The sequence below is a fragment of the Stegastes partitus genome, unplaced genomic scaffold, assembly GCF_000690725.1.
Source record: "Stegastes partitus isolate 25-593 unplaced genomic scaffold, Stegastes_partitus-1.0.2 Scaffold0, whole genome shotgun sequence".
Taxonomy (NCBI): domain Eukaryota; kingdom Metazoa; phylum Chordata; class Actinopteri; family Pomacentridae; genus Stegastes; species Stegastes partitus.
Window position 1 is genome coordinate 648856 of NW_007577731.1, and position 22850 is coordinate 671705.

The 22850-nt window shown below is 45.3% G+C and overlaps 2 protein-coding genes across 2 annotated transcripts; one reads left to right on the top strand and one right to left on the bottom strand.

The window, feature by feature from the left end:
* Positions 1–6427: 6427 nt before the first annotated feature.
* Positions 6428–8560, top strand: LOC103353835 (artemin-like). Its single transcript, XM_008277035.1, has 2 exons — positions 6428–6590; positions 6835–8560. Exons 1-2 carry the CDS (start codon positions 6428–6430, stop codon positions 7344–7346), a joined length of 675 nt encoding a protein of 224 aa, XP_008275257.1. The 3' UTR covers positions 7347–8560.
* A 1228-nt stretch (positions 8561–9788) lies between these two features.
* On the bottom strand, positions 9789–11309 carry ptger4c (prostaglandin E receptor 4 (subtype EP4) c). The gene is made up of 2 exons (XM_008277153.1): positions 10455–11309; positions 9789–10367 (listed from the first exon to the last, which is right to left on the bottom strand). The coding sequence occupies exons 1-2, from the start codon at positions 11307–11309 to the stop codon at positions 9789–9791; spliced, it is 1434 nt and encodes a 477-aa protein (XP_008275375.1).
* Positions 11310–22850: the final 11541 nt, after the last annotated feature.

The window sequence follows — 22850 nt, forward strand, 5'->3', positions numbered from 1 at the left end:
GACGCTGCAATCAGGCACCTCCATAGTGACAGGTTAAAGCTGCAGGTCAGAACATTTTCCGTACGTGCACGGCAGAGCCGAGCGCGTCTCTAATAGGAGGTCATTATCAGAGAAGTTTGGCTTTTACGGGGAGAGGAAACAGCAGAGGGCTTGGAGGTTCTTTTTTTTTTTTTTTTTACAGGGTGAGAGGTTTATGGAGGCTCTGTGGGCAGAGCTCAGGTCTGAGGGTGTAACAGAATACAGTAGGCACACAGATCCTAATCAGAAACACACCCACGCATGTTGTCCTGCTTTCTCTCTGAGCAAAGACATGTCTCTCTTGGAAATAGTAATAATACTGAAAATATAACATCTTACTGAGAAAGAGACAGGAAATCGCTGCATTATATACGGTGCCTTACAAACACAGCGACTACAGCAGAATTCAGGAAGAAACTGAGCTTTTAGGGCTCTGTGCCAAATATGTGACACATAAGTCAGTAAAACCAGTTTTATGTATTTTAGGTTTATTGATAAAGATATCACATAAAGCCTAAAGAGAAGATACTGCGCAGTGGGTTTGGAAAATTTAAACGGGATCAGGGAGACGAGGAAATCAGTTCTCACATACTTTATACATACTTAAGCTTAATAAGTCTGTCCCATAAATCTGAAGGTCATCCAGCTGAACCTGGGGGTTGAGATTTATTTTGATGCATCTCACAGATGCTAACTCAGACTGGGATATGAGGAGTTTGGAGGTAAGACTCTTGGGGCTTTTGGTCGTGTTCCTCGAGCTGTTACGGAGCCGATCAGGTGGGGAGCATCACTCTGCTGAGGGAGGCTGCTGGTGATGTGATGGATCTGTAGCAGTGTTCAGATGGGTGGTACGTGTCAAAGCAACACCCACATGGAAGCCAGAGCCCAACGCATCTCAACCAGATGATCAGCTGTCAGTGGTTTTAATGTTGTGGCACTCTGTAACGTGAAGATATTTTTTTCAACATCTGCATTTATTTTCCAGTTACAAAAAGCTCCCCAATGTGGATAAAGGTTATCGGATCACTGGTTTCTACCTCGGCTTTGTACTTGTTTAGTGTCTGCGATGCGCGCCAGCTGCCTGAGCTCTGGTCGTGCTCACCGGCTCCGGCTTTATATACTGTTCCTGCTTCTGGAGAGCTTCCCCACTTAACTAACTGTGAACAACAACTGGGGCGCAGAGGACCAACTACGCAAATGAAAGGTGACAAGAAGTCCGCCGCTCTCGCTGCTGCAGACATGCAGCCTGATGGACAAACCCAAGGCTTTAATCAGCCAAACGAGGAAGAAAACACATGCTGGCCTTTGTAAACACACATAGAAACACACACACACACACACACACACAGGCTGAGTGCTGCATCTGAAACAATAACCACACACACAAACACACACACACACATTTGCCATCAGCAGGCTTGTGTCAGTCTGCAGCTCTTCAGGTCCGGTGTCCCGCTCCCTCTCCTTCCTCCCCCCCACCACCCACCCCTCGACTCCCCCACCCACCTCATCTCCGAAAAGGCTGCAGGCGTCGGGCTGTAAACAGCTCCAGAGTGGCGGGGTGAAATGAACCAGCAGACAGGCCCACGAAGACTCCCAGCTCGTTGATCTAAAAAGGGCTAAACACTCCCAGCTGTGGCATTAGGGACTCAGAATGGCACCTCTCCAGAGACCTGGTGAGGATCTGCAGCCCTCTGTCCTGCTGCAGCCCTCTGCCGGGCTCTAAATCAGCTCCGAGGGAGACGGAGAGCTGAGCAGGCAGCACAGCGGCGGCGGCGAGTCCATCTGAGTTATGCTCGGTTTGTCTGTCGTCGTCCTCGGTGTCTGTACCTTCGCTCGGCCTGGACTGGATCAGCTGGAACTTGCAGGGTTGCATAAATGCATCAGCAGATCTCACTGTGATCTGTGATCCGTAACCTTTTGTCAGTCTTCCATCTCATTGCTCAGATCAAACCGCTGAGATTGTTTGAGAGAGTTGAATAAACACGCTGCATATCGGCCTGATCTACAAATACATGAGCGGTGCGCGCTGGACTACGTTACGGTGGTTCTGCTGTGCTGCCGTAGTTCAGCGCCGAGCTCAAACAAAGCCTCTGAGAGACGACTGATGTGGTTTCAAAGGTGCTGGAGAAAAGTGTTGTTTAAAAAAAAACAAAACTGTTCAGACGTTTGGTGCTGAATTTATCAGCAAGCAGGCAGAAAACGCTTCAAACAAATATTATCAGTGAGTTGAAAATATGAAACATCGAATGAGAAGAGGTGGAAAAAGTTTTGAAACTTTAAAAGAAGCCAAATCAAAGTGTGCTTCTTGCTTCTTAAAGATGTGGAGTGGTTTGGCGTTGAACTTTATCTTGACCTTGGGATATCCAGAAATCTGCTCCTGTAGGTCAGAACGCCCTGCAGCTATTTAAATCCAGAGACTCTATTTATGGAGATTTAATAGCAGGAATCATCTCAGTCAGTTATCCAAAACAGCTGCTGCTTGCTTCTGTTTTAAATCACGTTTTTTATAAAAAATTACGCACAAGTGACGAATAAAAAGAAACCTGAACCCTTGACCCTGCAGTGAGGGGGTCTGGTGGCTCGGTTACTGGTATGGTTTGGGCCCACTCGTCCTCGTAGATCCATCCAGAGGGCACGAGGCGTCGCTGGATGGTTTGATTAGTATGAGAGTGATGTGAATCGCATGCTGTGGCCGTCACCTGTGTAAGAGTTTGGACGTGTTGGACAGCGCTCTCCACCAGCAGCACCATCAAAACACCAAATGAGGGAAGAATGGACTTTCATCTCTATCAACACAGTCCAGACACTTGGAGAACCAACACTATTGGCAGCACAGGATGGCCCAGCACCTTATTAGGACGCTGCATGTCGTTTTTTTCCTTTATTTTGTCGACCATCTGTATGTAATCTATTAAGCTAACGAAGACGCTCATATTTGAACATCTGCAGCAACAGAGCTGAGGAGGATCCTGTAATATGATCAAAAGCTCTAGAACAGCTACAAATTGGACCTGCTATTACATTATTTCTGCTGTTTTTGAGATCAAAGTTGAACATTTGATGTCAAATCAGCGTTGAAAGAGTGTTTGGGTACCAAAAAAAGCGGCTTGTAGATGCTTCAGCGGGCTCAGGGGAACTCTGATGACCATTTCTGGAAGATTTATTTTTTTGCAGTTAGATAAACATTGGCAACGTTGCTGGTTGGTCAGTCTGCCATTATGGTCCAGAATAGAAGACCTCAAAGGCAATGGGAAGGAATCTAATGAGCTGTATGTATGGCTGGCTCCCAGTGGAGGAATCCTACCAGCGCTGCTCATTCCTGTGTTTGTCCTGCAGATGAAAGTTGTCTCTCTACATCTACTGGATGCTCCTCTTGCTTCTTAAAATACTGCTGGATACAGATCAGGAACAACTGCTCCCTCTTTTGAAGTACATGATGCTCTGACCTCCGCTGAGTTTCCACTTCTGGCGGGCCACAACAGAACCCGCTGACTTCACGTTGCTTCCCAGCACGATCCTCCACACTGCACGTACGATACATAAACATCTGCATCGCAACGTCTCTTATCACCTGTCCTGCATCTCTGTGGTTTTTGTCTGGGACCTCCGCGAAGTGCTCCCGCCATGCCTGGTTCCCCCTGCTTGTACCTCTGCCACAGGAATAACCCTGAAGAATGCCTTTGACAAGTATATCGCAGATGCCGGCTTTTGTTGCCGGACTGGGGCTGTTTGCATGGATGTATGAGCAGACAAGCCAACACTAGCCACACCAGTTGGCAGCAAACACTGGTCTTTTACTGAAGCAGCAACAAAAACAACGCGCTCATGCATTGAGGACGTGATTTATGTGACATGTGGGGTTGCTCGGGGGCCCGCGGGCCTGGGTTTATTTACAGTATCTGGACAATTGTGAATGTATAGACATCATATTGCCCGCATGTTGTGCCTTTAGTTTATGTTACCCTTTTCAAAGGGGGCGCTGGGAGAAGGAAGGAGTGACAGAGCGAAGCCTTGTTCTCCTTCTTACATTCCTCTCTCTTTCTCTTTCTCTGTCCAGGTGGGACCAGATGGAGGGTTCGGAGGAAGGATAGACAGGAGATTACCTCCGCCATGTCAGCCAAGGCCAAGGTTTGTGGGCCTGAAACGTTCCTCTCCATCTTCTGTCACATCTCCTGCTCTCCATCTCCCTTTCTCACGCTTCCACCTATATGAAATCACCATCTCTGTGAATAACCTTATATGTTTTGGTTTCCACCGTGCACGCCGCTATGCACCAGATGATGAGTTATGTGTAGATATAAATTGTTAATGAAACCCATCCCCACAAGGCTCAGGACTGAGCTCTTCATGAAGCGCTGTCAGCACCGACGCTTTCATGACTAAATTATAAGCCAGCGGACCGAGCTTGATCCGGGGCGGAAAGAAAGCAGAGTTATTTGACTGAAGCATTACTGAAGCGTAAGTGAGATCACTTTTGATGAAATGGGCTTAAGCCAAAGCGCCACTGTTACTCTTCTGGAGAGCTTTTGAAGAGCTCTGTGTTTTATGAGCTCTTCTCAGTATTATCTCATTTTCTTTATCAGTTTTATATCTCTAAAGCACTTTGTCAACTCAGAACCGTTATTAGGTGTATAACTAAACCGTCATTTATTTGTAAGTAAGCTTCCTTCAGCACCAGTGTGCCAGATCCAGAGGCCCTCAGTCGTGCCATCAGACGTCTGCAGAAGGGAAGAGCTCAACATTTCGGGTTATGCACATATTTGCTTTCTTGCCAAAAGCTAGATGAGAACACTGATATTCTGATGTCTGTAGTGTAAATATGAGCAGCTGGTGAGCTTCTCCTCGCATAAAGACTGAAAACAGTGGAAAATCTGGTTCTATCCGAAGCTAAACATGCTAAATAAAACTGCTAAATATGGCACCCTGGATGCATATAGTGTCTGTGTAATGAACGATATGAGCTAAAGGCTGAACACCACTCTGCTCTGCTGCCGTTTAGGAGTAAATGATTGTAGTGAGTCATTAAAAACACACTTAAAATCTGCACTTATCAGAAGTAATGAGTGTGTTATGTAACCGTAAAAACAAACCCAAAGTGAACTATCACCTGACTGCAGCTTTAGCATCGTTCAGCTCTTTGTTTTGAGCCGAATCACTTTAATGCTTCGGCTCGTTTCGTTGCTTTACGTGGACCTAAAGAAAATAAAACCTACAGTCCACCGAGTTGTGAGCTACATGGTAAACATCAGTGACAGATAGCGTCTCCAGTATGGTGGAGACCAAAACAAAGCTAAAACGGGTCAGTTTTGTTCTTACATTTGGAAGATTTTTAACCAAGCATGACTCCTAATAAATGCTAATTATAGAAGACGAAGGTAATGCTAATCTGTAACCGTTGGATGTGTGAATTAGTTGTTAAAGTATTCACCATATCAGCTTTATAAGGTGAAGTGTGCCAGTTAATCAGATAAACCTTCGGAACCTCAAAACCCACGAGTGTGAAGGCATGCTGTCTACAAAACAGTCCCCAGAATGATCCATTTATCAGAGCCAGAAACTGTAAAACTGAAAAGGGTTTTTTGTCCTTTTTGTGATCAGAAAGTCAAGAGAGAGAGACGGGAAAGTGGGGGAAGGACCTGCAGGAAAGGGCCATGAGCGGGACTCGAACCCGTGACCTCTGCGTCGGGGACTAGAGCCCCTGAATTAGTGGATTTTTAGTATCTCGTCAGTCCTTTAACTTTGGACCTGTGATGTTTCGTCCCATCAGAAAACCAAAAATCTAAACTTGTAATCGTGAAGTTTCCTGAAAATAACTTTTTAAATTTGTTTTATTTAAAATCAGTAAAAAAAAAATTATTGTTTGCTTCAAACACATTCTGTAGAAAGAAATAAAATTCTGCTCTCGTCACTGTGAAGCCGTTTGAGACTCAGCTGTGACCAACAGGTATGGAACAACAATTCAGGGACTTTTTACATAAACTGGGCTGAACTACAGGCAAAACGGGGACTAAATGGAAACAGCCGAATATCTATAGTGTGTCGTATATTTTTTATAATCATAGTCGGTTGTAAATGTTTGGGTTTTTTGTTATGATTGTTGGCATTAAAACTTTATCATTCTGCACAAAGGACCTTCTCCAGGTCTCTCTGCTTCCAGCCATGGTTGTGCTATTTCCACTGAGATGCAGGATTTTACATCAGTGTAAAACAAAACGTGCTCACGGCACATAAAAACTTATAGTTAATAAAATCCCAGAAACTACTCGGGGGGTTCAGAGGGCTAGTGCGTCGTTAAAAATGACTATTACACTGCTTGTAGTGACACAAACCCAGCTCACGTCCTCCGTCCCCGTAGGTGCTGCTCTGGGTGCTCGTCTCTCTGCTGCCTCTGGTGGAAGGAGCTCACATGAAGGCCGGAGCTGCTGGGGTGGGATCAGACTCGGGCCACGCTGTGGGCCTGCTGGGAGGCCAGGAGGAGAGGGAGCTTCCTGTGACGCTGCCAGAGGTGGTGGAGGACAAGGAGCAGGAAGACGACGGTGACCCTTACTCCACTTGGCACGCCCTATACGGTACTGGAGCTCTTATGAAAGAAGAATTTATCGCACATCAGCCTCACCAGGCGGTATTAGAATGGAAAGAGGCTCGAGTCTGGGCATCTGCTTTGTATCTCAGTCGTCTAAATACATAGAGAGACATGATTTGTGCTCATTTCAACGTAAAATGTAGAAGTGAAGATATTGGTAGGAGAAGGTCTGACTTTACTGCTCGTAGCTCCCGTGGATACTCACCTGCCATTCTCCTCCTCTCTTGCAGACCCTTTCGTAATGGATGAGGTGGATGACCATCCGAGCAGCCGCTGGGTGGGGCGCTCTCCGCGCTCCTCCGACCCCACGGAACCTCAGCCCAAGGGATCATCAAAGAAAAAGAAGAAGAGGAAGAAGAAAGAAAAGGAGGAAGAGGAGGAGACAGGGAGAGGAGAGAGGAAGGGTAAAGGTAAAGGCCGGCCGCCCAAGCAGAGCAGCAGGGACTGCCGCGTGGAGAAGAGAGAGATGAGAGTTCGGGACCTGGGACTGGGCTTCGACTCAGACGAGATTGTCCTCTTCAAGTTCTGCGTGGGCTCCTGCCAGTCCTCCAGGACGAACTATGACCTGGCACTGAAAGCGCTGCTGGAGAACGGCTCGCTGCCCCGGCGCACCGCCCGCAAGGTCAGCGGCCACCCGTGCTGCCGGCCCGACCGCTACGAGCCCGTTTCCTTCATGGACGCCCAGACCACGTGGAGGACCATCCAGTCGCTGTCCGCCGCCAGCTGCATGTGCATGGGCTGACGAGATAAACGAGGGAGGGGGTGAGGAGGAGCAGCGTCACCCATCCTGAACAGAGGAGTGTGGAAAGTGTGTACGTATTAAACAACCAGAGGGAGGCGCTGTCTCACGCACAGCACAGGAAGTGAAAGAGGCCACTGGTTCGACTCCTGCGGCCATTTTCCTGCTGAGGAGGAAGAGTGCTGTTGGAGGATCAAGGATGGAAGTCAGACTGCGGAGGAGGTCAGCGGGGAGTCCAGCCCTGGGTTTGTTGTTGCCTCATCAAACGAGAGAATTGTTTTAAACTGAAGAACTGATGCAGAATCCTGGAGGCTCCTCATGAAAGAGACTCCTCGTGTGTTTTATATGAGCGAGACCTGAAGGCTGAAGCTCGAGAGATTTAAAGAAAAAACCAAAACGACACAGTTGGAGGAGCAACGCTGTGTTTATATTCAGCTTCAGACCGACCAGACGGAGATGATGTTCGCTGCTCACAGTGAAAGCAGCTCCGTCCTAAAGCTCCACCTTTTGTTTTCCTCCACACACAAACAGGGACATGACGTGGTCGTAGATGTTCTATGTTCAGGTGAACTCAGCCAAATGGATGCCATGCATCTTCATGTATTACTGTGTAAAAGTAAGATATATTTATTTCAGATAAATTATTTATTTATTATGGCTTCATGTGAGAGCTGTTAACTCTATAATGTAGATATATATATCTATTTATTGCCAAAAGTCACATTTCATGTTGTGCTTGCATTCAGTACGTGTTTTTTCTTTCTTTCTTTTCGAGGTGCTGATCTTCACCTTCAGAACCTCAGATCCGGGCTGATTCTGGGTAGAATTAGATAAACAACACAAATCCCAGAATTCATATTCTTTTTTAAATTTCATGTCCGACTAATGACTGTCAGACAAACTGACCTGCATTAAAATGATGTGGTATATTTAAATAAATGTTTTTCCTCTGAAGCGCCTCAGACTCTCGGGTTTGATGGCTAATCGCTATTTTTGGCATCAAGTTTTGGAAAAAGAACGTCCGTTTGGCTTAAAGTGACCTTTCTAAACGGATGAAACCCAACACTGGCTTCTCATTTTAAAGTGTTTCAGTAATTCAGCTCAGTTACGCTCTCCAGTACGTCACTCTGTCATTATTACTGTTATTATTATTATAAAGTTTCCTTTATTTTTGTATGGCATTATCCTCTAAGGGAATAAAGTTTTTTTTAAATATGCATCTTGTTATCAGTGTTTGCGCTCATTACTCTGACTGAATTACCTCTAGAATGAGTTCTGGTGAGAAGTAACAACACCACTAACTTTTCCACATCAGTCTATGCTGGACTTGTGTTGTAGCGCCACCTGCTGGCCCAAAATAAAAGGCAAAGTTTGAACCTGTTGTCCTCGGTTTGAACTAAAACAAGCCTCCCTCTTCTGCCACCTGGCTGTCGGTTTGCTTTTTAAAAGTTAATGTCATTGTTCGTTAATCAGTAGGTGAAGCTCGTCAGGTCTTCAGAGTCATTTTATTTCTCTGCACACATCCACCGACACCTCAGATCACACAGCATCAGTTTGTTCTTCATTAACTGTGTTCACGTCGGCTGTTCACAGCTTCAGATATCAGAACATCATGTGGTCAATACAAATGCTCAACAGATTCAGACAGTCTACATTCAGGTTCCATGCAACACTGTTAATGGCACAGAGCAGGTTGGCAGCATGTGGGTTTAAACACCAGGCCGTACAGGAATACAGTCTAACCACAACATCTAATAGAAAAACATGTGAATGGCACATATGGGTTCATACAGTGGATCACGCTCACAGAGCAGCACGCCTGTTATTTGTACCCACGGGGTATAATAGAAGTTACTTACATTTCCAAGTTTGGAAATAATCAGCACAATGTTCTACTGATGTCATGTCTACGTTCTTCCAGCAGAAGTCCTGTTATACAGACAAACAGCTGCAGCCTCTGGCCACATCACATCTGCTAGGAGACGTTTCTGTGGAACACTTTTGTTCCAGCACCAGAAGCACGAGGCCTGGTGAGTTTACTGCACACAGAGTCACGAGAGCTTCAGGTGAATGCAGACGCTCAGCTTACAGCTCTGACGGTCGGGCCCTCGTGTTTTCTTGAACACAAAGAAGCCCAGAGGACACCCTGTGTGTTTGTGCTGGATGCCAGTAAAAGGAACACTTTACCTAAATCACATCACACAGAGTGCTCAGGTGGTTAAACCACGTGACCCACAGTTGATGCTGAAGGTGTTTCAGTCACAGTTTTGCTGAGTGATGCTTCAAGTTTTAACTTATTTCAGATGATTTGGCTCTCTGGTGGTTCAGAACCACTAAATGAAGTCTTAGTGCGGAGCAGTTCCAGCAAAAGTACCTGTTCGCAGTGCAGGAGAAGTAGCTGCCAGAAAAATCTGAAAACTGTTGTTGGGAGACATCAGGAGTCCATCAGAGACATTTGGCAGACTGACAGGAGCTCGGTGTGCTGAACGTGCACGTCACGATGTCCGCCCTCCGGACAGAGTTCGCGCCGCGTCCCGGAGGACAGTCGGCCGCCTGCTGCTTGGGTCGAGCTGCTTCCTCCTCATCACAGCCGAGGATCGCGGTCGATTCCACGCTGAACGGGTGAAAGTTGACCCGGGCGGTGTCGTACTCCCACGCGTGTCTCTTCGCGAAGTCTGTGAAGGATTTATTCTTGATGGGCACTTGGTGCACCACATCGTTCCTGAAGCTGGCTGTGCGTAATGACGCGTAGCTGGTGTCGTTGCTGTGTAAAGACGGAGGGGAGTTCTGCTCCTCCACCCAGCCCATGTTCTCACCACGGCCGTCTTTAACCCGAGCAACTGTCCTCTTCAGCTTCTCACAGCTTTTCAGTAGCAGGTTCTTCCTGCACAAAATGTACACCCAGGGGTCTAATATGGGGTTGAATGAGGCGAAGCGGATTGCCAACAGGTCGCTCCGGTAGTCTGGCTTCCCCCCAGCAGAGATGTAGGCTGGGTCGTAGAGCTGGTTCACGAAGAGTCGCACCTATCAGACAGAAACATGACAGAGGATGTCAGACAAGAGTCACAATGTCAAGGAAACACTTTGCGTAAAACAACGTGCTGTGCTCACCACCAGAGGGATGGAGCAGACCAGGAACACGATGGTCATGAAGACCAGGAGCCAGAACATCTGGATCTCCGCTGCAGAAGTGACCGACGGCAGTCTGGGGAAGCGGCGCCGCGAGCCTCCCTGCTCACACAGCTCCGTCCTGACGATCCCCGTCCTCTGGTTCATCCCCACCAGCGACCTGCACACCGCCAGGTTACACAGAACCGTCACCGCGATCAGCAGCAGCATGACGCCGCCGTACAGGAAGGAGTAGCACGCTCCCACCGGATCCATCGCCCTCCAGTCCAGAAAGCACCAAGTCCCGGGCTGGTGTCTGACGTGCTTCCCGAAGCCGAAGCTGGGCATGATGCAGAGAACAATGTTGGCCAGGTAGATGGCCAGGAGCGCAAACCGTGCCATGGTCCGGTCTATGTGCTGGGAGTAGAAGTACGCGTGGTTTATGGCCAAGTAGCGCTCCACGGCCATTGCGCACAGGATGGACATGCCAGCTGAGCCGAAGAAGAGCATGGAGAAGGAGAAGAAGTGGCAGAGCAGCGCTCCTCCGGGCCAGCGGTTGGCCACATACGTAGCGATCACCACCGGGCTGGTGAAGCAGGTCCCCAGCAGGTCCGTGATGGCCATCCCGCACACCAGCGTGTAGAAGGTGGTTTCCTTCTGCTCCTTCTTGGAGACGCACAGCACAACTATGGCGATGAGGTTTCCCAGGACTCCCACTGCGAACATCGTGGCTGACGTGACCAGAGACTTGGAGTCCAGCCGGAGCGCAGGGAACGCGCCGTGGTTCTGGCTCAGAGAGAGAAGCGGCTCAGAAAGGTTCGCGTCCAGATCTCCAAAGTCCAGAGTGTCGTTGCTCATCATTAACAGCAGCAGAGCGCGAGGGTTGACCCACGAGGACTCTCTGTGAAAACTCTGGACAACTTGTTGTGAAGTGAAACTGGATCTTTACCTGCAGACCGTCACATCCTGAAGTGGTGCTCGTGCCCAGGCCGCCCACATGGAGGCGCGTGTTTGTGTTTGACTTGGCTGCTGCTGCTGCGGGTATTTAAGCTGAGTGCTGATGTCAGGAGGTGACGTGCGGGCTGAGCGGAGACCCAGACTTCCCAGGATCACATTTATGCAGCCAAAATAGATCCAAGAATCAATATTCAACAGTTTTCATCCCTCGACGCTGATTAAACTCAAGCGAGAGGCCAAATAGCGTCACTTCATTACAGCCTCGAGCCAGATGACAGCAGGTCCATTAAAGGTTCTTCTGTGGTTTGTGGACGGAATAAAAAACAAAAGAACACAAACGGAACAAAAGCTTTAATTTGCTGTAAATATTTAAATCACAGTAAATACATTTATTAAAACCCATTACAGACTGCACTGTCAAAAAATCTGTTAAAAAAGAAAAAATGATAATAATAATTCTATATAATTGAAATTAATGATTTTTTTTATTTCAATACAGTGATATAGTGTAATGTAACAGTACATTTGTGACAAATTACCGTCTGTAAATTATTGATGGGGACATTTTTTACATTTTTTTTTTTTTACAGTCAACATGTAGATGAATCCGCATTCTTTCTGTGATTGTCCAAGACATTTAACAAAACAGGGAATATCTATAAAATAACTGTTTAAACTACTATTTAAAATTTTATCAATCCTTAGTATGCATTTTTTTCTTGTAAAAAACAGCATCTGTAATAACAAATAACTTGTTTTATTGCAGATTTAAATACATGTTTTAAAGAGTATTTTTACAGTCAAATGAAATAGCATTAATAAAAAATCAGGTGTTTCTGTGGACATTCAACACAGTGTTGTTCTGTTAACATGTAAATGAACAGCTTTTCAGTGATTTTAGAAGTTGTTATCTATCATTTAACACACCTTTAATATTATAGTTTATTGTTCCATTAAAAAAAAAAAATCATTAAAAACTCTCTGAAAACATTTTTTTTTCATAGTACTTTAGTCTCAAACGTTCCACCTGCCTAAACAGCACAATCCCTGTTTATTATAAAAACCACAAGAGTTCAGATGCAGTAAACCCATTAATGATCAGGATCAGAACTTAGCCTGACTTCCCAGAGGGAAATGTAGAAAATATAATATAGAAGAAGTCAACAACATTTACAAGAACATATAAGAGAGATACAGAAATAGAAATATCTCCTCATCAAATAGAATCAAGCTGAAGTCTAACACAGGGTAACCAGAAACCTAACAGCAGCTGCTCTGACCGTATATGGTCCATAAATGAAGACCCACAGAGACGGAAACGGAGCAGATCAGTCATAAATCCTCAAACTTCAGCACCAAGGTCAGCGCCTTCATTACAGTCAGTCCAGAGAACAGCAGCAGCCGACGCTCAGCCTGGAAACCACCGACCTGATGAACTGATGGCACGTCACTCCTTCCTGTAAAACGTTTGGACCATCTAAAGGTATTTCTGTTGTTTGTCAAACGTCTGAGTGCTGCCTGCAGAGAAAACACTGTCGATCGCTTCGATTATAACGATGCACAGAAGAGGACTCCTGGGAGCAAACCGTCAGCGTCACCATCACGTATATTTACGTGTGGTCTCTGGAGATGTCTTGATCTAACATGAAACAAAAGCATCTCAATGAGCCAACAGCTCAGCAAGACAAACAAATAGGAATTCATCAAGTCACTGGCTTTGTGATGTCTGTCAGATCATTTTATAAAAGATCATTTCTAGTAATAAAGTGGAGCAAAGTGGAGTTTTCATTGTTAAAGGGTCCTTGTGCAGTTCCTGTTGAGGCCTCTAGACTCTTTATTCTGGCTCTTTCATCCACTGGAAGAAAAGGAAATGCTTCAGATGCCAAAATAGATGGAAACTAGTGAGGAAGACAAATCTAGGTGTCGGTGAAGTAGAGAAATGTTTTATTGTCACTGTGTTCAACATGTTCAACGTGTTTGAGGGTTTTCATCAGTGAATCTGAGCTTCATTGGTGCATTTCTCAGCCTGAAGTCATGCAGAACTCACACTGGCCTCCATTAGATCAAGGTCAGGCTGTGAGGAAGTCTTCAGCACACTAACACAAATATAAACAGAGTTTTGTTTTGAGCATTTTCTTTACTGTAATTTATTTTAAAGAGCTTCCTGGCGTTTCACACATTTCCTGTTCGATTACAGGTAATATGAAGTGGCAGTATTTCCATCCATCCATCATCTTTACACCTTAATCCTCACTAGAGTCATGGGGGGCGGAGCCTATCCCAGCTGACTCAGGGTGAAGGCAGGTTCACCTGGACAGGTAACCAGCCTGTCACAGGGCTACACTTAGAGACAGACAACCAAGCACACTCACATTCACACCTACGGACAATTTACAATCACCAATTAACCTCAGCATGTTTCTGGACTGTGGGAGGAAGCCGGAGAACCCGGAGAGAACCCACGCTGCACGGGGAGAACATGGAGACTCCACGCAGAAAGATCCCGGGTGTCCTCACCGAGACGCCAACCGGCGACCTTCTAGCTGTGAGGCGCTAACGGTGCTAACCACCGAGACACTTGCAGCCCTGTTGCAGTATTTGACCATATTAGTACTTTTATTATATTTAAATCACCACCAAACATTGCTGTTTCATAGATGTTTGCTGACATTTTCACGGTTACACTGTTCAACCATTTTTATACTTTCCTGGCAGATTTTTATGAACAGAAGCTTTTTTCCAGTGCGAATATTAAAGATGAGGAGGTGATGGGAGAAGAAGCTGTTATTTTACATTAATCTACATTTTAAACATGAGATATTAGAAACAGAGATGAATTAATATTTGACTGACAGACGAGGAGGTTTTTGTTTTGTTTGTATTCAAATGCATTCTGACCTTCAGCGAGCTGTGAAATTGGGTCTTATCATCACCTGCTGCTCCATCAGCTCGTTCCTCTCTCCCTATACATCTTTCATCACCTCCATACATTCAGGAGACTCGTGAGTTCATTCAATCCCTTTTTTTCATTTCCTCTGTAGATAATAAATACGACAGTGCGTTCAGAAAAACAGAAAAGATATGACAGAAAAACAAAGGCGCTAACTGGAACCAGAAATGTTTATTTGCATCCGTGCCAGTGAAAAAAACAAATTTGAGTTCCACAAAAACTTTTAAGAAACAGGTTGTTTGAAGAAAATTGGTTCTTTTGGCACCGTAAACTACACCTTTAACCTCTTAAGACCTGGCGTCCTGCATGGACGTCACATCTTGGGTTATATTACCATATATATTTTTTTTCATTGTTGTCATTTTATTTATTTATTTAAATTATTTTTAGTCCAAATGAAATTAATTAAGCATTCATTAGTTGCAGCTGCTTCCTGCCACCAAACATCCCCAATAATCCTGCTGGAACCAGCTCCTAAATAAAGAGGTTCTCCAGTTGGTGATGGAGCTTTGAACAACCAGAGGAACCATGAAAGAACCATTAAAGAACCACTGGTTGCTCTAACTGTATGAACATCCCTGCAGGTTACAGGCAATGTTATCATCTCAGGAGAGATCCTAGTTAATTAATTCATGAGATTTCAGCTGAAATTACACGACGCCCTGAATCTGTTCTGGGATCTGTTTAACTCACCGCTATGGTGCACAACCTTTTATAAGACTCTGATGAAGCCGGTGAGTCAGGAGCTGCTTTCCTGTTAATCAGGAGCTAATTAAATGCAACAGACGTGTTTGCTTTATGTTCCGAGAAAAACGCTGCAAGTTGTGTTTTGCTGAGGAGACGTGAGTCACTGAACACAAGGTTAGGGCTAGCGACTCATGGAGGTTTCAGTTTGGAGGAAGGATGTGACTGTATTTAGTAAAGCTGATTTACAGTTTGAAGGAGGCTTGGTGGTTAGCACCGTTAGCGCCTCACAGCTAGAAGGTGGCCGGTTGGCGTCCCGGTGAGGACACCCGGGATCTTTCTGCGTGGAGTCTCCATGTTCTCCCCGTGCAGCGTGGGTTCTCTCCGGGTTCTCCGGCTTCCTCCCACAGTCCACAAACATGCTGAGGTTAATTGGTGATTGTAAATTGTCTGTAGGTGTGAATGTGAGTGTGCTTGGTTGTCTGTCTCTAAGTGTAGCCCTGTGATAGACTGGTTACCTGTCCAGGTGAACCTGCCTTCACCCTGAGTCAGCTGGGATAGACTCCGCCCCCCATGACCCTAGTGAAGATGAAGGTGTAGAGATGATGGATGGATGTACTGTTAGGTAGGGCATCATTCGTATCTGAGCTGTAGTTGAATAAATGTCCTGTTTAGACTGAGCCTTCCTTCTCTTTCTGTAGATTCTGTCGACATTTAATTACATTTTGCTCCCAGGTGTCGTAATTTCAGAGAAAAATTAGATTCACTAAGTCTGATGTCCACATTCCTTTAAAAATCTGTGCTGCAACTTAACTGCTTTTCCAACAGGGTTACAGATTAAAGGAAATGAGTCTCGTAACAAAATAACGTATTAAATTCTACATTTGCGTAAAGCGGATATTAAAGTTGGAGAAACTTCAGTCTGACTTTACTTAAAATGAGGAATCCAGTGATTTGCATAAACGTAACCTGAAGCAGCAGCACAACCTGTTGCAGAAACCTAATCGCACTTGAAGTCGGTTCAGCGGTTCTTACAACGCGGGCTGCTGCAGCGAAAGCATAACAAAGTAGAAAACAGCGTACCTCCAAAGCTGCACTTCATTTAAAATGTTCTCGGTTACATCCGTCTCCTCGGTGATCGTTTTAACCGTCTACAACGTCTTCTTCCACACACGCGCAGCAGCAGCAGGATAACCTAATCAGTGGAAATGAAAGAATTCATCATATACAGCCTAATGGTGGCTGAAGCTCTCCGTCTCTGTCTGTGTAAGTGGATTCCTCTCCTCCTCCTCCTCCTCTTCTCATGGACCGATGCCTCCTGGGTGAGTGTGTGTGATCGAGGCTTTGAGTTGCTGCTGTAATAACCCAAAGCCTTCAGACGTCAGTGATGCCCACGATAAAAATACACACTCGGTGTCTCTACACGAGGGACAGGCTGGCTTTAATAAGGCCTCTCCTCTGTGTGTGGTTTTACACCAGAGGTCTGAGTGTGTGTCACTGTTACTCTCACACGACACCGACGATCACACCAGGGATTCCCCGCTCCAGTTACACCGCTGTAATCTGCTCCCAGAGCCGCTAATCAGGTGACTTCGGAGGCTCTTTGCAGCCTCAGAGGAGACGTGGAGGCACAGGGAGGGAGGCTTTAATGATGTTAATGGTCTAAACGTGCACTTCACTTCTCGCTAAGCAATAACACCGAAGAGCTTTGGAGGACTCTCACGGTTTATTGCGTACAAAACACAAATCAATTTTTCCATCTCAGGGGGAATCAATATGTAAGGTATTGATCAGAACGGGACGCTGTAGCAGTCCAGAAGCCACACGGTGTTATCATATCACTCTCACTGTCGGAAACTGAACGTAGGATGACGTGTTCACAGCTGCAAACCTCTGGAAATAAAAATCAGGAGGAAACGAAGTCCTCTGAGAACAAAACGAGCTCCTCATCTCTAAGACGGGGAGCCTGGAGCGCACCAACATCCATCCATCCATCATCTCTACACCTTCATCCTCACCAGGGTGGTGGTGGGCGGAGTTTTTCCCAGCTGACTCAGGGTGAAGGCAGGTTCACCTGGACAGATAACCAGTCTATCACCGGGACGCCAACCGGCGACCTTCTAGCTGTGAGGCCACAGTGCTAACCACTGAGACACCTGCAGCCCGCGCACCAACATGTGTCGTAAAAGACACATTGGTATGAATCCAGCTCTTGTTTTATACTTTAAAAATGGTGAAGTTTTGTGTTTTGTGTCTGTCCCTTCAGCCCAAAGATCTTTAGTTTCTTTCTTCAGTCCAACACGTCTCCAGTCTGATGTAAAGGTGCAGTCAGCCATCTTGGGAAATACACATATTGGCTTTTTTGCCAAGAGTCAGACAAGAAGGATTATTCCCTCCTCACGTCTGTACAGTAAATCTAAAGCCAGCAGCCGCGTTGGTTTCACTCGAGGAGGAAGTCAACAGAATCCACCCTGCTATATCTTGCTGATTGAATCGGTGAAAAACTGGAGCATAAAAAACAAGGTGGCACAAAATTGAGTTACTTTGCCCAAAGCAGTGAGCGCCTGGAGACTCCAGGAAATCACTGCTCCCTGGTTCATACACCTCTCCACAGCTCAGTTCACCACCTCAGTCTTTGTACTTGCTCACCAAACGAGACGCCGTGTCACTCGGCTTCAGATGTTCGTGGATTTTGTTAAAAGCAAGACTGGCTGTTTCCAGTTTGATGCTAAGCTAAGCTAAACGTTTAATACGCTGAGCACAGATGTGAGAAATATAATCACATACTTGGACGAGTCGGGAAAATCACTCGCAGCCATTTCCGAGCAGCTAGAGATCTAAAAATCAAAAGTGTACGGTTGTGTCACTGCCACGATCAGGAAGACAACTATCTGCTGCTGTGAGATCAGGACGGTCAAGAGTCAGGCAAGAATCACCAAAAAAGCATGTCGGCAATAAATTAGAAGCTGCTGCAGGCGTCAGTATCAACAGTCAGCCATGTTTTATTCTGCCGTGAGCTGAGAAGCTGCCGTGATCGAAGGTCCTTCCTCTCCACAAGCGCATGGCTCAGCACAGACGAGCAGCTCCTCAGGACAGGACTCAGCATCCACCTGCATCCTAAGGACAAAGGACTCTCATCTGAAGACAATCATGTACAGATGTTGTCCTGCAGGGAGGACAGATGGTTTGAGAGAGAAGTGAAAAAATTCATCTCTGTCAAACTGGAAAGACCACCCCTGACCAGAGGTGGAGGTCTGAGGCGTCACCTCTCACCTGTTTACAGTTCAGTCCTAAGATCTGTCCCCAGGAGATGAAGCCACATCCCTCACCCCGTATTTAGGGGATTAATAAATGACCACTTAAAGATCAATAACATCTGAGCTTCACTCCAAAACAACAGATATGAAACGTCTAACTGAACCAACAGCCACCCAGAGCAATCACGCTGGAGACGGGAAGCAGACAAACAGTGATGAACAGGACATACAAACGACCACCAGCGAGGCCCGCAGCACAAAACAGCACATTTACCTCACAGACACCAAAGTGGTATCGATTTTCACATCCAGCTCTCAGCAAGAAATTGTAATCAAGATATCATAGATAGATGATGTCAGTGATCCCAACATCCAGTACAGCTTACAGACGGCGACGAGGAGCTTCATGCTCTGAGCTGAGACTACTGAGATCACAAAAAGCTGTCACGACGTCTCAAACACAGTCTGTTTGTCCCTTGTATCCATTGTTTCCGTCTAAAACCCACCCACGCTTTAATCATTGTGCTGTCAAGACGCACCTGGAGTTAGTCACAGCTGAGCTTCACCCACTAACATATTTCAGTGTGACCTGGAAAACAAATAAGTCCAGGGTCGACTTTTACAAACATGCGCTGCTTCTGCTCTGACGTACACGAGCGTCTGGAGGATTAATGACTCTGAAAGGTAATTCATTTATTGGTTCTGAGGTGAAACTTGCCTCAAGTTGATGAAATTAAAGCAGGAATTACATGCAGTGCTTCAGCATTAAAGGAAAAAATGTGCACGAAAGGGAGGAAGGAAAGAAGACCAGAGCTGCTTCTACTATCCACGCCTACAACTCCCATCAGTCACCCTGACAGGCTTTCTGTCTGCGCACAGTGAGTGACTGAGATGATGTCACCACGCCGGTGACGTCTGCTTTAACACGATGATGTCTCTCAGTGCTGGCGGAGGCATCGCGCCGCTGTGATGCCATCATCCAGCTTTATTGTATTTTGTCTTCCTCCAGCGCTGCTGCACACACACATCCAATCAGGCTGCCAGGCCGTTACACCGGGGAGGCCGCCGCTCGCTTAACCGCCTCTACGGAGCGCTTTGTTCTGTCCTTGTGCTCCAATTATGCACTTCTTTCTCCTTTAATGTTAATGCATCTACCTTTATGGCGAACTGTGATTGTTGATCTGGTGTAATGGAGGAAACCTGCTGATCAGACGTGGTGTGTGAATGCAGGCTGTGCTCTGGATGCTTGTGATAAACCCAGAGGCCTTCCTGTCTGTTCCTCCCCCATTCACAAACATACATGCAGCAAAACACAATTACTTCAGAGTCGTTTGTCAGGCACTTAGCTCGCTAGCATCCCACACATGCCTCGCCACGTATCTGCTGAGCTTGACTGTGTGCACTAAGTGGACATATATGTGTGCATCCCACACTTGTCCGTCTCCAGTGTTTCTCCTGTTTGAGGAGCCTGGAGCTCATAATGCAGCCGCCTCCTCTCTGGATACGCTGTTTGAGTTTTGTAAGAGTGGAGTAAAGTGATAAGATATTGTTGATACACTGTTCTGGCATTGACTGTTGTGATATAAATGCTGTGTGTGTGTGTGTGTGTGTGTGTGTGTGTGTGTGTGTGTGCGCGTGTGTGGAGGCGTGCTGATGTTTAAAGGAGCAGGTTGTGGGTTTTTTGTTTAAAACATTCAAAAACTAAAATAATGAATGTAGCGTGAATACATTGCTATGCTATTTACTGCATATGAACTGGAGCTAGCATGCTAACCACCTTGCTATTAAATTATCTCCACGCTGTCAGACCACGGACGAGGTCGTCTTTGTGCACGGTCACCATGGTTACAGGGGTTATTGCTGTTCTTAGTGATATCAGTTGAAAAGGTTCAGTGTCCATATTCTTCTGTTCCTCAATACTTTCTATTAACTCTGTTTCCAAGCCCATTACTGCAAAGACCAGTTCTCTGCACTGAAGAGCTCTTTCGTTTAATCGCTTGTTCACTAATCCCTGTTTACTGTCTGGTTGGAGAACATCAATACAATTATCCAACTGTGTTTTTAGAGGAAATATGAGGAAGATGGAAGGCCACCATTAAGGAACCGACCTATTTGTTCTTACAGAAACATAAAAGCTATTCAGACATGACATCCACGTCACCTTTGTCCCATCAGCAGCGTTAGATTAACATTACCTCACCGTTTTTATAAACGTCTTTTGCTCCTGCATGTGTAGAAGTTTGTCTCGCTGTGTTTGTTGCTGCTTTTCATTGTAATTTGTCGGTGAGTTGACTTCGTCGGTCCGTTTAGGATCGCGAGGGACTCCACGGATGCTGCAGCTCATTAAAGCACATTTTGTACTGAAACACTAATTACTAATTAGCGTCGAGTTTTTACTTGTTGATGAAAAAAGTTAAACATTTTTTTATAGTTGCAGGAAAAACGGGTCAGTGATATTTTATCCTAGTTTTATGGATGAAATGATGTGAAGTGATGGAAGCAAAACATGAGTTAGCGCTGAAATGGCTTTCAACTGCTGAAGCTAGCTCGTGGTGATTAAAGGAAAATTTGAGGCTAAACCCATGAATAAATAGTGTTTAATGCTAACGTTAGCTTTGTATTGTGTTGCAGCGATCGCAACTAAAGTTAGCATGCTAACCAGCTAGCCCAGTACTGTCCTGTCTTTGTAACGCAATAGGTACTATCAGGTACTACTGAAAGCACTGATATCACTTTAGACGGCTCTCAGCAAGTAAAGGAATAAAATTTGATGCTAAACTCACAACGTTTCTTCTACACTGATAAGAAAACAGCTAATGCTAACATTGGCTAGGTAGCGATAGCTTATAACTGTAGCTAACGGTATCATATTACTGGCGAACTGTTTGCTAAGCTAGCTGTTTGTTGACAGTCGACCACCACAGTTAGCAAAAAAATAAAAAATAAAATCAAAAATAAATAAAAAACAAAAAGATGCTTGGATTTTTGGGGTTTCATGTGTTTTTTTAGGACTTCAGTTCTGAATTAGTCATTTAATCTCCATCGTTAATGTTATTGTAGAGTCTTAGACTTAAATTCATTATAGTCAGCTAAAGTTGTATGTTCTAAATGTTTTCTTCAGGATTTTAACCCTAACATATAAATGAGATAGATTACTCTTTATCATTAATAACCCAGTAGTTCTAATGTCTATTACAGTCAGGTACAGTTGTGTTTTCTTTTTCCCTGTAGGGTAACCCGAACCCTTATTATTTAAATAACTGAGGTAAATCCAAATTATCTTTAGAGATTTAACCTCAGCGTTTAACATTTTGGGTTACTTATGAATGCTGAACTCATTTTTCTGCTGGACAGTACATGTGCCCAGTGGCTGTAGTTTTAAATTAGCTGTATAAATAACTTGTTCAGATGATTCAAAACTAATCTTTACAGCAGCTACTGTCAACACAAAACCTCCTGAAATACATCCCAGAGGAGCTGATATGTGGTTTCACTGTGACTGTTTTCTTCAAAGGAAGCTAAGCGAGCTGGAACATAAACTCCAGGCCGACACCAGACAAGAAGACGGTAAACCAGTGACATTATCTCGACCAGACGTTGGTGCAGTTCCTCGTTTCTTACAGCAGAGTTGGAAACAAATGGTTTTCTGGTAATAGGCCAGCCACCTCTGTTTATTGTCTACATGACCGTTTTTAATGTTAAACTTTAATATCACATCATTAATTGAGTTTTAAAGTATTTTAGGATTTGGGAGACGTTAGGGAGGAGTGTTTCTCCAGCCAGACTGACGTAAAACAGGAGACCAGCATTTCCATATAAACTCAGTTGGCTTCCACTGCAGGTGCCAAGAGAAAATTCATCATTATCCTCCTCATCCAGAGGAGAGCCGACACTGGGTCTTGATGTGCCTCCCAGTGGAGGAGATAAGCGCTCACTGCTCAGACAGAGTGAGGCCATCAGTGCTGATGCTCCTTCATGCTGTGAGCTCACATCAGGCTGCAGGTGGCTGCAGGTTATTACACATGTTCATCACAGGAAGCAGCACAAGCACAGAGATGAACACACAGCCCCCCAACAACAGATGTGTGCCCAGCTTCTGAATAAAAATGCTGCAAGTCTGAATGGCCTCTCATTTCTGGTGTTGGAATTCAATAGTCTGATATATATCTATATGTATGTGAATGTGTAGGTATGTGCAGCGATGAACAAGTGTGTGTGACTGAAGGCTGATGTGCAAACAGCGTGCCAGAATAAATTGTCCTGTGAGATGTTTTTTTATCATCTCAGTGATTATTTTAATTGCATTCTGATGTTTGGCGTCTGTTATCTGTGAGCTTCTTTAATCACAGGGATGAGTAATGGTGTGTGTCAGCGGCGGGCTGCTTCTGTTTCAGACACCTGGTGTGTTTACTGACACCTTGAAACGCAGCAGAGAAGCTGTGAGATCTGCAGCTGTAGGTTCTGGTGGATTCTTGACCAACTCTGCTGCTGCACACCTGCTACGTCTCCCGAAGTACAACAAACTGTTCACTGATGAAAAAAAAAAGTATA